General features: G+C 40.4%; 1 protein-coding gene across 2 annotated transcripts in view; it reads right to left on the bottom strand.

Moving 5' to 3' along the window:
- Window positions 1-12,727, bottom strand: part of mrc2 (mannose receptor, C-type 2) — a 49,730-nt gene that overhangs the window by 28,069 nt on the left and 8,934 nt on the right. For both annotated transcript variants that reach the window (XM_088906077.1, XM_088906078.1), the window contains exons 3-9: window positions 10,988-11,161; window positions 5,486-5,650; window positions 5,202-5,315; window positions 4,119-4,262; window positions 2,889-3,077; window positions 2,002-2,156; window positions 1,359-1,463 (exon numbers count right to left, since the gene is read on the bottom strand). In XM_088906077.1, the coding sequence (XP_088762203.1) occupies window positions 1,359-1,463; window positions 2,002-2,156; window positions 2,889-3,077; window positions 4,119-4,262; window positions 5,202-5,315; window positions 5,486-5,650; window positions 10,988-11,161 (1,046 nt within the window). The remainder of the gene's footprint in view (window positions 1-1,358; window positions 1,464-2,001; window positions 2,157-2,888; window positions 3,078-4,118; window positions 4,263-5,201; window positions 5,316-5,485; window positions 5,651-10,987; window positions 11,162-12,727) is intronic.

Here is a 12,727-nt window from a genome sequence, read left to right as displayed (position 1 = left end):
GCCCTTCCTGTAGCAGGAATTCACAGAATATGATCATACGAATGTACAATTATTTCAGCATGGCCCAGATTTTCCTTCAAGTTGGCAGCACATTGTGTGGTGAGTGCTTTCCGTCCTAAACTACAAGGCCCCCCCACTGTATTTGGAGCAACAGCTTTAATGTGCAGCAACACTGTGCTATGTATCCCGGTCAGCGATTTTGCAACATCTGTGCAAATTCCAACACATTTTGACCAAGAAAAATCTTGAATTGCATTTCTACCAATATAAATTTATACCAAAGCATGGTGCCCAGCAAGCACAGTATACTGCTTGAGGCTTTCCTGACCCTGGTCTGATGCTCAAAGAGCTTTAGTGCCACCATTGGAGTACAATATTTTCTTGCTTACCGAACGCTACAATTATGCCTGTTTTGTGGTTTGTCTGTTTTATTTCCAAGTATCTATGTAAAAGTCGTTTTAAGCGATGGTTCAAAAGCACATTCAAAGTTCTTCACTATAAACCAATTACAACTGAAGCAATCTGTTGGACATCAGACTGTAACAACGTTTGGATGTAAATGGTGCAAATGTTTTCTGTGCATGAAGTGTTCTCATTGTTAAGTTCAGCGAGTTGGAATTTGTCTTGCGGTAAAAGCAGCTAACAATATTTAAGGGAATTTTTTTTTAAAAAGTGCCCCCCGGAGCCAGTTAATGTACTGTACCCCTAGGCACATGTGTACTTCAGTAAAGGACAACCAATATAGCTTAAAGTCAAGAGTATTTTAGGCTATACAGTATATCAAAAGTACAGTATGGAATTTAAATTAAAGGATGTTATGCTAAAGTTGTTCAATGCACAGTAAGAGTTAAATTAGAATACAGTGTACAATTTTGGTCACCATGCTATAAAAATGATTGATGCAATGGAATCAGTCCAAAGAAGATCAACCAGATGCATTCCTGGGGTTTAAGAAATGTCCTACACTTACAGGCTAAAGGAACTGAGCCTTTCAGCCTTGAATAGTGAAGACTATGATGGAACCTGATCTAAAAATTTAAATTCAAAGGCATTGACGTCAACCCAGTGGGCTTCTTCTGAATGAATCTGAAACAAACCAGAGAACAGAATGAAAACTATGTGGAAGTGAATTTAAAACCAAGAGGAGGAGGTGAGTTTCTATCTCTATCTAGGGTTGAAGGAGTATGGAAAAAGCTTCCCTTCCAGCAAGGAACTAATCCCACAAACAGTGGTGTTAACTACTAGATGTCAAGTGCATCAGATGGGCTGAACGGTTGCACTCTGGTGTTCTTATAAGTGAGCGAGATCTGGTGTGACTGGCAGTCAGCTAGTCAGTCGGACGGGGTCTGGGCTCATACCGGTTTGCAGCCATGGTCCAGTATCTTCCCATCAGTCTTCGTCCCCAGCCTCTTGCAGATAGAAGGCAGGGACTTGTTGCAGGGGTTGTCATTCCAGCGACCCTCCTGGAAACAGACCCACGAAAAAGTCACGATGGGAAAAAAGTACAAGCAGGAGTCCAGACGTGCTTATTGAGGCATGTTAGAAAAGTCAATCACAGCAGGCATATAACAATTTGCTTTAAAAAGGGAATGTTTATCACACATGGACTTTTGATACAGCATTAAAACTACATGGATTTAAATGTAATATTTAAAATCAATAACAAATCTGAAAAGTGTATTTAATGTCCTGCAATGGACTGTTACCCCACCTTGCGCCCAGTGCTTTCCAAGATGGGCTCTGGGCCACTGTGACCCTGAATTGAATGAGTGATTATTGAATTACATTGAAAGTCTTCATCCGTCTTTACGTTAATGTGGCCGTTGTTCCCATTTGTAAATATGCCCACAGGTAACACCTGATTTAGCTCAATGTCATGAAGCCAATCACTATTCTCATCACATTATTATAACTAATTTGAAGAGGTAAATGACTAGGAGAAGTGATACAACAGGAAAATTAATAACAATAAAAGAGAATCCTTGAAATGTGGTCACACACAGGGCCCCAGAGGTTGACACAGTCCTCCTGCGTGTTGTTAAAGTTGTTAGGTTCAGATGGGTGCCAGTAGGTGAAGATGACTGGGGTGCGATCAGACCACTCAAAGTTCATCTGCATCTTGGTGTCGTGGAGACCGATCCACAGTTCGTTCACATCTGAAAACAGAAGGGCAGTTACAGGAAACCCACAGACCAAGCCAGGTCAAAACCAGACAAAATCTGCCCCCCACAAACTACAATCATCCAGAGCCTCACCAAAAGACTTTCTACTGCAACTCAGAAGCCTGGGAATGGATTTAATTAAGAGTAATTAAAATGAATGCAAAGGGAAATGTTGACTACCAGCTGTTTTAAATCTGTGCTCTGAAGACTGTTGAGACACTTTAAAAGCCTGAACTAGCCTAGTCACAAAAGCAAAAAAAAATCAAATAATGTTTCATTAGGCCACTACTAGTAACAATATGTAAGAGAACTGGAATTTGACCCAACTCATGGATGATGTGAGGAGGGTGGTGCCGAAATCATACAGATTAAAATTACCCTGTATTACTGTGACTGGATAAACCCACAGAGGAATCAAGAGGTCTATCTTTCACAAAAATAAGTTCAATACTTTATTGCCATAATAACTAGCTGCAAGGAATTTGGTTCGGTGAGTTCAAATTCAATTCGATTCGATTCAAATACAAACATAAAACCAACAACAGAATGCATCAACAAAACATTCAAAAACCTCCATAAACACACGCCAGTAATAAAATAACAGTGGGATAACATGGAATAACAATGAGCCGTGCAAAATATCAAAAGTTAAAGTGCAGTTCATGCACATCAGGCTTCGGGTACCAATAGGAGTATATCCCTCCCTGCAAGCCAGGGACTTCTTACCTCGCTTCACCGACTTAATGATGAACTCCAGCTCTGGCAGTGTGTGGATGCTCACGAGGTTGGCCTCCATCTTCTGGCAGGCCTTCTGTGCGTCCTCCCACTCCATCTTCTCTGCATTGAAACGGTAACAGCTGGCCTGGAACTGCTGCCACCCAGCGTCGCACTCCCTCTTCTCCTCCGCCCAGGAGTCTGCTCAAACACAAGCATTCTGCCTCAAATCATTCCCCCCTGAGAAAGCTCTACCATGTACTGGGATATTAGCACAGCACAAGGTAGTGAAACACAGTAAGTTGTGGTAAAAGGCATGTTTAACCACAAAACACTGAGGAATGGGGAAAAGCAAAATAAACACTATGATGTAAGTAAAGGAATACAGTTGGAAAAATGAATGCAAGTTACTATGTTAAATTTACAATGGAAACATGGAAATGGATGACAGATCAAAATCAAGAAGACACTATAGCTCTCACAACTCTGGGAACAATTGTTTTCCGTCCAAAACCTGAAGTGTGGGATTACCGATAAACGAACCAATCCTCCACTCTGCATCAGCTGCTTAGTCCCCGAGAACATTGAAACTCCAAGCAGACAGGTTCCCAAGGTCAGGATGAAACCCAGCACATTCGCTTGAAAGCTACAACACTAATATCATGCTGCTATACTGCCTCACATATTCTGGAACCACATCAAATGGTGGAAAGTCTGACGTACTGTCAGATTGGAAAAGTGCATCTGCAAAGACTACTTCACTTAAAATCTGTACTAGTTCCTAGTACATTACAAAACGTACCCCAAAATATCAAACAAAATTAGCAGAGCAAATGTTAAAGGATGCTAAGGATTTCCTCATGAGCTCGATCTGACCGACATACAAACAGCAAGTGAAAAACCCCAGGACAGAGCCCATGGGTTTGCCAGAAATGTTTTTCTTTTACTCAGTGGAAAGGGGTCACCAGCTACTGACCAGATCTGTAATTTGAAAACAGCGGTTGGGTTGAAGCTTCACTTTAATTTTGGTCATAGTCTGATGTTTTTCCTTTGTTAAATATTTCTGAATTATTGTTACCATCTGTAACAGCACAATTTGTAACATTGTGCGATGTAACAGCTAAAATATAACCAATTCATTATGAAAAATAGTGCACACTACCACATACCACACCTCCATGCAGTTTTGTTAAAGCTAAGGAGAAGAGATTCGCTTACAATGACTGGTGGAGTAAACAGTACCTGTGCTGAAAGGGTCCATGGTGGCATTGGGCCTCTTCTTACACACATACGGGAGAGCCATAGCACAGTCCTTGTTCTGCCAGCGCCCAGAGGACTCTGTCCGGATCACCCCACAGTTCTCCTCATCCACGTGGTCTGGTTGGTCTGGAGTGAAGGCAGAGTTTCTTAGGGATAGAAGCAGCCCTCATGTAGGGCTCTGCTGTATCGAAACTGGCAACCTCTGACACTGCGGCACAGCCGTGAGCAATGGAGCAGAGAGGCACATCACTGGACAGCTTGGCTGCATGTTCATGCTGTAGGGCCAGACAGCACTGCAGCTGTTTCAGACTGTTTCAGCGGGGACAGTTCTGCCACTCTCGCAGAACTCTGCAGCCCCTGCATTCTCATTGTCTATCCCTACTGCTGTTGTCCCTACACTCTGGTTTCCTTTACCCCTGCCAGCCTTCACTTGAGTAGAGCGAGGAGTTTCAAATGAAAAGCGCTTTGGAAACTGGAGATGCACTTTGGCAGGATCATATCTGTCTACAAGTTACTTTTCATAAGTTTTAAATCATTCCAAAAGCTATTTTACTCACAAAATCAGTACAGATACACAAAAAATAAGGAGCTTATAGTGATAATTCATACATTTCCTTACCCAAAATATAATGAAAAACATAATTAAGGCCAAGTTGACAGTTTCAGCTTTACTCAAGCACTCTGTCAATGTTTTGGAGTACTTTCCAAACATAGACATGATTACATTTTCTTGACACATCAGGTATTGGGAAATGTCACTTATGTACACATACAACTTTTGAAAAGAGTTAGACAGCAGAAATGGCATTTCATAAATGCCTCAAGCGTCACACTATTGTTACAGGATTTGCAAAAGCCACAGAATTATCCTCTACAATATGATCAAAAGGAACAAAGATATGGGGGATATGCAGTATAAATGAAAAAGGAAAATAACATTTAAATAATTGTTACAAATAGTTACGTGCACATCTTAAAATCTACTGAAGCTCCCTAGGTAGGTTTTAGGTATTCTATTTTTAAATGGACAACTGCTGACAGGACAGGGGTGGACTAGTCTCTCACCTGCCTCCCAGTTGAGGTATTTGAGAGGAGAGCTGTCTGACCACTGCCAGCCTCCATTGATGTCCAGATCATTGAGGCCAATCCACAGGGAGGAACTGTAACCAGTCAACAGACCTAGGGAGAAAAAAGGAAAACTATTAACAGTTGTATAGGACAGTTACAGAACCTAAGGACAGCCATAGTTCTGTGACAAAGCTTTTTTCTTCAGTACATGACAGTTACTTTTTTTGCTGCAAATCATGGTTAGAAGAAAACCAAGCAGTACAAGTGCTGGTTGGACTCACCGTTGATGTAGGTCTGTTCATGCACCTCCGTGATGCTCAGCAGGTCTGCCCCTTGCTGCTGACAGCTGACACGTGCCTCACTCCAGGACAACGTGGACTGAAAATTGAACTGGTAACAGCTGCCAGTCACAGGGTCCATATCCCAAAAGGTCTCGCAGCCAGGACCTGGGTGCCAGTAGGTAAAATCAAGACGCTTAATGTTAAGTCCATATATTTTCTCTACATTTTACACTGATAATTACTAGATGTGCAGTGCTTAAAATATCATTTTTCTGAGGACTATTATTTCAGCAGGTGAATCACAATGTCAGCACAGAGGCACTTTTACAGCATGGCATTCGCTGGAGCAGAGAAAAATACCTTACTCAAGGATACCACAACAGCATCACACCCAGGATTTGAACCCCTAACCCTGTTTCATAGGGTGGAGCACCAAGCACTAAGCCACAGAGTTACCTTACCATGGTTTTCGAGATTGTACAAGAAATAAAAAAAAATGAAAAACTAAAACGAAAGCTTTCTTTTGCAAATCTTGGCATAAGCACTTTGCATTGGGAAAGCACACTGACATGTAATCTATTGGTAGTTAGTAGCCAATAGATCCGAAGATCCCATCCAGTCATTTCCTGTAAGAAGACAGGGTTGACTTCAATAACATGGCTGGGCAGCTTGTTCCCTACTTCCACAACATTTTGGATAAAGATGTGCACAGTTTCAACTTGTCTGCTGGTTCATGTGCATTCTGAGGACGTCCACAAGGCTGACTAGGTCAGCGTCCGTGAGGATTTTTAATACTTGTATTTAAGATTAAAGAGGTCAGGTTCCTTCAGTTTGTTGGTCCCAGACATTCCCTTAAATCCAGGTTTCTACAGTATTTGGTTCCTGTTTTCTGCACTAATTAAAAAGCAGCTATACAGTATACATAGTATATGTATAGCTGCTATACAGTAAACATAGAAAATAGGATATTTTCTATAACACGTACACCAAAATCGTATACAATATTCTAAGTGAGGCCTTACTACTGCATTATCCACATAATGTTCAGCAGTGTTTGTTTTCCCAGCAGTGAAACTACTTTCTAAAAAATAATCAGATTAATGAGAGCACTGACTACAATAATAAATACACATACAGCACAACGTGAGTTTTTAGCAGCAAAAACAAAACACAGCAGCAGCAGAAATGTTATATAGTAAGAAACAACCTCAGCTTCAAAACTGTTTATGTCAAACCCAGATACAGGAACACAATCTTTTTTAAAGCTTCATTTATCGGGAGACAGTTGAGAGATATTCCATCTAGAAAACCAAACTACACTAACTATTCCGCAGTAAGCTCAGTCATCTCCTAAAGATCTTCTTTTTCCACACAAGAAGCCCCTTCTGTTGTATTTAATGGGTATTATAACAGACAGACTCACAACACCCTAGGCTTCTCAGTTCTCCATCCCATCCTTTGGGCACTTTCACCTTATTCAAATTATTCTAATTGCCACAAATCGCATCAAATCAATTCCTATTCACTTAGAGTAGTGCAGTCTTATATTTCATTAAAAAAATGAAGGGCATCATTCTAGCTTGTGAAATTTCTCTAACCAATTTCAAGTTGGCTCACATCACATTTTACGTTACCTTAATAATGTAAATGAAAGTTCACAGCACTTCATGAATTGCACCCTATCTGTTCAGGATCAGACCATGATATGAGGGAAGGTGGTGTTACACTGCTGAGCTGCTTTAATCACAGGAATGGGCCCAATGTGACCAAGGTATCACAAAGAAAAGAATTACCAGCAAGATCTGAGGTCGAAGTTAAAAACTAGCCAAGGTCAAGAAGCCAACAAGGAGACGAAAAATATCCAAGACGAGATACAAAAATCAGAGTCAAAAGGGTTAGTAGTAAATCCAAAAACCAAGAAGCAGTCCAAAGGGAATTATGTCAGTGGAGAAGTGTAGCTCTTGAGGTCTGAACCAATACTGAGCACAGCTGGTTTAGTTAGGCTGGAAGGGAGGCGTGGTGATGAGTTTACAAGGTCTGATTATCATTACGATGAGGTACGTACTGTGGATTCGAGTGCCCTCTGGTGCTGGGGTGCTGGTACTGTAACAGGTGGTGGTACCTTCTGCATGTGGAATTATGGTGACTGTGCCCTGTGGTACCGGTTGGCTGTAACCTCCTCAGCCACTCTACCGCTCAAGAGGTCCAGCAGGTACCCCCTTCAGCTTTCCAATCAGCCACCCTCACAGCAAATAAAGGCCCTTTCCCTGGTATGATTGCAAGCACATTGGCTGTGAATTTCCAATTTAAAGGAAACTTTATTTTGATCTCCTACTCCTCCAAAACATCCTCTCAGGAACATTTCAATGCTCAAGCTTTCCAATCTTGCCAAAGGTCCTCCGATGTCAGTTTTGCTTCTTTTGATATCCTTCCTATTCAACCCGTTCAGGAAATAACTTTAACCATGTCTATAGTAAAGGTCAGAAGAGCAAAATTAAGTTTTCAAATTCTACAGTCTATAAAACTGTCTTCACTGGATTCCCTCCCTTTTCCCCCTGCTCATCTAAAGATGCTTGTTATCGATGCTCTAAACTTTCTGCCTCAAGAACAGCAAAGAAGACCCGTTTATCTCAGGCAGTTATAGATACACTATTTCAAGCTACTGCCTTACAACAGGCCTCACAAGAGCCACTTACCACATCTGCCAAGAAACATTGTCCTCAAACACCCTCTTTCTCAAAGAAACTAACAGCAAAATCAACTAGACCTTTTTCTCTTTCACCTCTATGAAATTCTGCAGAATAGTTCTCTTGGCATTATTTTCAAATAAGTACAGCCTCTACAGTAGACTGACAAGGCATTCCTGATTACCTATACAAGTTCAGATGCTGGTCTTCAGAAGACTACTCACATTAAAATCAACAGGTATCCAAAAATCATGAATTCTTCCAAATTTGTTTAATTGCAACTTAACCCTTTTGTCTCCAGAGGTTTACATTCTCGCCATTTAGCTTCCTTGTTCTACAGCTAGGTAGTCAATCCTCTAGGAAAGTCTTCATGAACTGACACTGCTTATCAACTCTGAACCTGTGCAAGATTCTCAAAATACATAAAAAATGGTATAAATCAACAAGAAGGGAAATTCATTAAAAAAATTAAAACCTGATTTATGTGTTCAATCCACTAGGTATTAAACTAAGATGGAAAACAAAAAGCTTCCTTTTTAAAAGAACAATACATACAGAAGTGAGCTCATCTTTAGAGGTTCATGTCATTATATGTAATTTTGGTACAGTTTGAAATTTAGTAGAAATAGCCATTAATTTTTTAGCTGTAACAATTTAAGCATTATCTTCGGTTCATATTTATTGATTTTTTTTAATGGTTTCATGCATTGAACTGATTATTCAGTATACACTTCATTACTTTAACTGGGGAAATCTCATTAGATCTTAGGCTCACATAGTATGTTTCTAGTATGCGTCATAGGATGTCTCTTTTTAGGCAAGGATCTGCCTAAAATCTCAGAGACAAGTCTGCATGTCCTGACAAAGGCTTTCATAACGATAAGGGGTAAGTATGCAGTAACTGTTTTTAAACATTCCTTATCAGCATTTGTTACACATCCTCAATAACACTGAGGGTTTTTTCCTCTTGCCATAAGTTTAATTTGAAGTATTCTTGTTGTTCAGCTGTCAGTTCTGTAAGTTTAAAAGAAACAGAACTAAGAAACGCTCCATATTATATACAACAAAAAAAGGACTTGTTTAAATTTATTAGGATAATCATGGTCATCAAAATCCCAAAAAAGATATTGCTCTGGAATCAGTAAACAGAAAAGCAACCAGATACATTCCCAGGCTTTACCACAGCAGGCTAAAAGAATAACTGCCATCTTGAACACAGGCAACCTGATTCAAGTACTAAAAATCTCCCCCAGAGCTGACAACAAACCCAATGGACTTCTTCAGAATCACTAAGGGAATTGTAAATAGAGGTTTGGGTATGTATTTGGCCGCTCTTCTCTGGACTGGTTCCAGAACAACAATATTTTTTGCAATGCGGTGACCAAAATTACACTCATTCTAAATAACCTCTTACTAGCACATTATCTAAATTTAACATCTCATTATTCAAATGTCACACTCTCCCAGTTTAGAATAGCCAAATATGGGTCTTACAAGGTCTCACCTCACAGCTCCAGACCTCATGACTGCACACAGGTGAGAAAGACTGTAGGCAGACTCTTTCAACCCTTCCTACCTTCAAGTCATCTGTCTCTTTAAACATCACAGTTACCACAGCCCTGTACTGGAGCTTCAGCTCCAACCAGAGGAGAGACACGGCACTCAACAGCACCACAAGCACCTTAATGACCACCAGGGTCATCATGTAGCCAAGGGAGGCCAGCCAGCCAATCCCACTGCCAGAATTCTTCCTTCCAGCTGGGGCTCTCTGGATTTCAAAGGCTTAGTTCCTGAAATTGTAAACCTTTGTTTTGAAACAACTCATACTGTTTCAAAGGATACACTATTTCTATCACAGTCCCCTAATTATTCTCTCACCCCTGGTATCTAACTTGGCCATGATTTAAAAACACTAGATCAATAACGGCATTTCCCGACAAATGGAGTGCGGCAGCAGTTGTTGGAAAGGCCTGCTATTCCAATGCTCATCATTCAGAATTGGGCAGATATTCACACAGCCAGTCCGGGAAAGGACAGCAGGACTTGGCCAGAGAATTGCAGTCAGAATGTGGGTGGAAGGGAAGAGGACTGAAATCCATATCTGTTCAATTAAAACCACTTGCTTATTTTGTGAAAACAAGGATATCAATCTCAATTTTACATATGCACCAGTATTTTCTGACGTAGTACTCATGAAAGTGAGAAACGTTTCCTTTTACCATACAGCTAGCACTTCAGTGATCTCATCTAAAGGAAAAATGAAGCTTTCAAATTCATGGTAAAAACATCTGGGTTTTAATCATTGATCTGTACTCCAGGGGGCCTGCATTCCTGGTCTAACCTCCATCACCCCCTCCTTATCCTGCCCACTGTTTGGCTTGGAACAGGATTACTTCTGGAGCCCCTGAAATAGGATCGCAGAGGTTTCAGACAAAGATACACTCCCACAGTGGAGCTGTCTTTTGAGTTATGAAAACAAAAGATTCTGAACTTAAAGGGAAAATTTTATTTTGCCTTTAATTTTTAAGAGAAATATTTTTCAACTATTAATTATATTGGATATAAGGCCCCTAACACAGTTAACCCACATCAAGTTCGGGCTAAAATCCCTATTTAAATATTTCAAGCAATTATTATTCCAGTAAATAACAAAGCTCAGTTGCAATGTGAAATGGAAGAAACAAAACTTCTCCCAGCATAGAGGCCCCAGTCAGCACTGCTATCCCACAAAAACCAGCAGTCGTCCCAGGACACGGGGGATAGCAGATTGACTGACTGCAGCACCTCCTAATGGAAAGCACCAAGCTGGACTCACTCTTTACTGGACAGAAGCCCCATCGCTCATCCTTGCCGTAGTCGGTGGTGGTGGCACACCAGAGGTGCCCGTCCTCTCGGCCAGTGCTGGTACACTCGTGGAACCACTGGTTGTCATACATGAAGGGGATGGTGCAGGGACGGCCGTGGGAGTTCCCCTGGATGGTATAGATCTCTAGAAGGGCAGGGAAGATAGGCAGCAGGGTTAGAGGATTTTCCTGTGAACGCTGGATTCCCCAGAAAGATTGCACTACAGAAAAATCTGACAATGTGTAGCATGGTTCTGATAATTGTTTTTTCTACTTTTGGAATTATACCCAGGCATACCCTTCTTTACAATACATAACACTATAGTGTCATACATAATGGATACACGTTTATACATAGTGGAGTTAAGAACTTCATCTCCTTGAGCTTTGTGCACCTATGTTTTATCCAACAAATGGCTCTTAAGATTACTATAAATATTGCTCTTCTACACCCTACTGTGACATGACAGTCACGATCTCGATCTAGGTGCGAAGCCTACATAGTTCCATAATAAGGCAGTTAACGCTGATCCTGGTTTCCTTAAGGTTTCGGAAGCATTCCCCGGTCAGCACCTCAGGAAGACCTTTACAGCTCATTTGACTTATTCACTTACTTGGTTCAACTGAGTCATGAGTGTCCAATGTGGAAAGAGCACCATTAACATGTAGCACTGGAGCACTAGTGTAGCCTATACCAGCTCCATAAGATGACCACTGGATTGACTGACTGGTATAGCATTTAGGATGAGGTCATTTCTAGTTTCTGTACTATGTGGATAAATAAAACTGGTTAAGAAAGAAAAGTCTGTGCTCATGTTAGTTCTAGGTTTGTGCTCTCCTCAAAGGGCGGTTTACCTTTAAAGAAATGAGGACAACTACCCAGTTCATCGTCTCATGTCCCATCCTCCTGAAAACTAAGTTGTATACTATTTCCATAAAATCATACTTACGATTGTTTGTAAATACTCTTTTGTTCAATACCAGTTTCTCCAAAAGTTAAACTTTTTTTCTATGTTATCAGAAGCAAAAAAGTATATTCTAATATGAAGGATGTTTTTCAAATAAATATCCTGATTATTACATAAGATCACTTAATACTATACCATAATTTTCTTGATTTGTATTAATTGATATTGTAAAATTGTTAATACACCTGACTCACCAAATTAAAGTAAAGATTTTCATTTGTGTCTGGGTGTCATGTACTGTACTTACCTACATGGCAGGCAGTGGTGAAACTCAAGAGCTCTAATATTCAGGTTACTATTACTAATTACTTGCTTAGCGGTTGCCTCTTTCCTAGACAACATACAGTTCAAATTTTTTTCATAGTGGTATGAAAACTCAAGTCAAACTCCCTGCAACTGAATAAAAAAGTTAAACTCCAAATCAGACAGTACACTTCTTAATTAATTACGAGTTCTATGAATCCCCTATATATATATATATCTGCTTCTGAATAAAACAAACATGCTATTCTCTTCCGGTTCTAGACTAGACAGACATTTTACACATCCAGATTACACAGCCATTTATGTGGCAAAGGGGATCCCGTCAAATGTAAGAGCAAAAGCTGCTCACATTCTTCACGTCTCATTGTGCAAGAAAGCAGGCACAGTGTGGAGCCTTGCTTGCTCAAGCCTCTACTATTTTTCCTCTTTATTGGCTTCATTTCACATTTGCTTTTAAAGTTTTAAACATTTCACGTTGCT

This window comes from Atractosteus spatula, chromosome 26 (genome assembly GCF_055471065.1).
Source record: "Atractosteus spatula isolate fAtrSpa1 chromosome 26, fAtrSpa1.hap1, whole genome shotgun sequence".
Classification (NCBI taxonomy): Eukaryota; Metazoa; Chordata; class Actinopteri; order Semionotiformes; family Lepisosteidae; genus Atractosteus; species Atractosteus spatula.
This window is presented reverse-complemented; position numbering and strand designations above follow the sequence as displayed.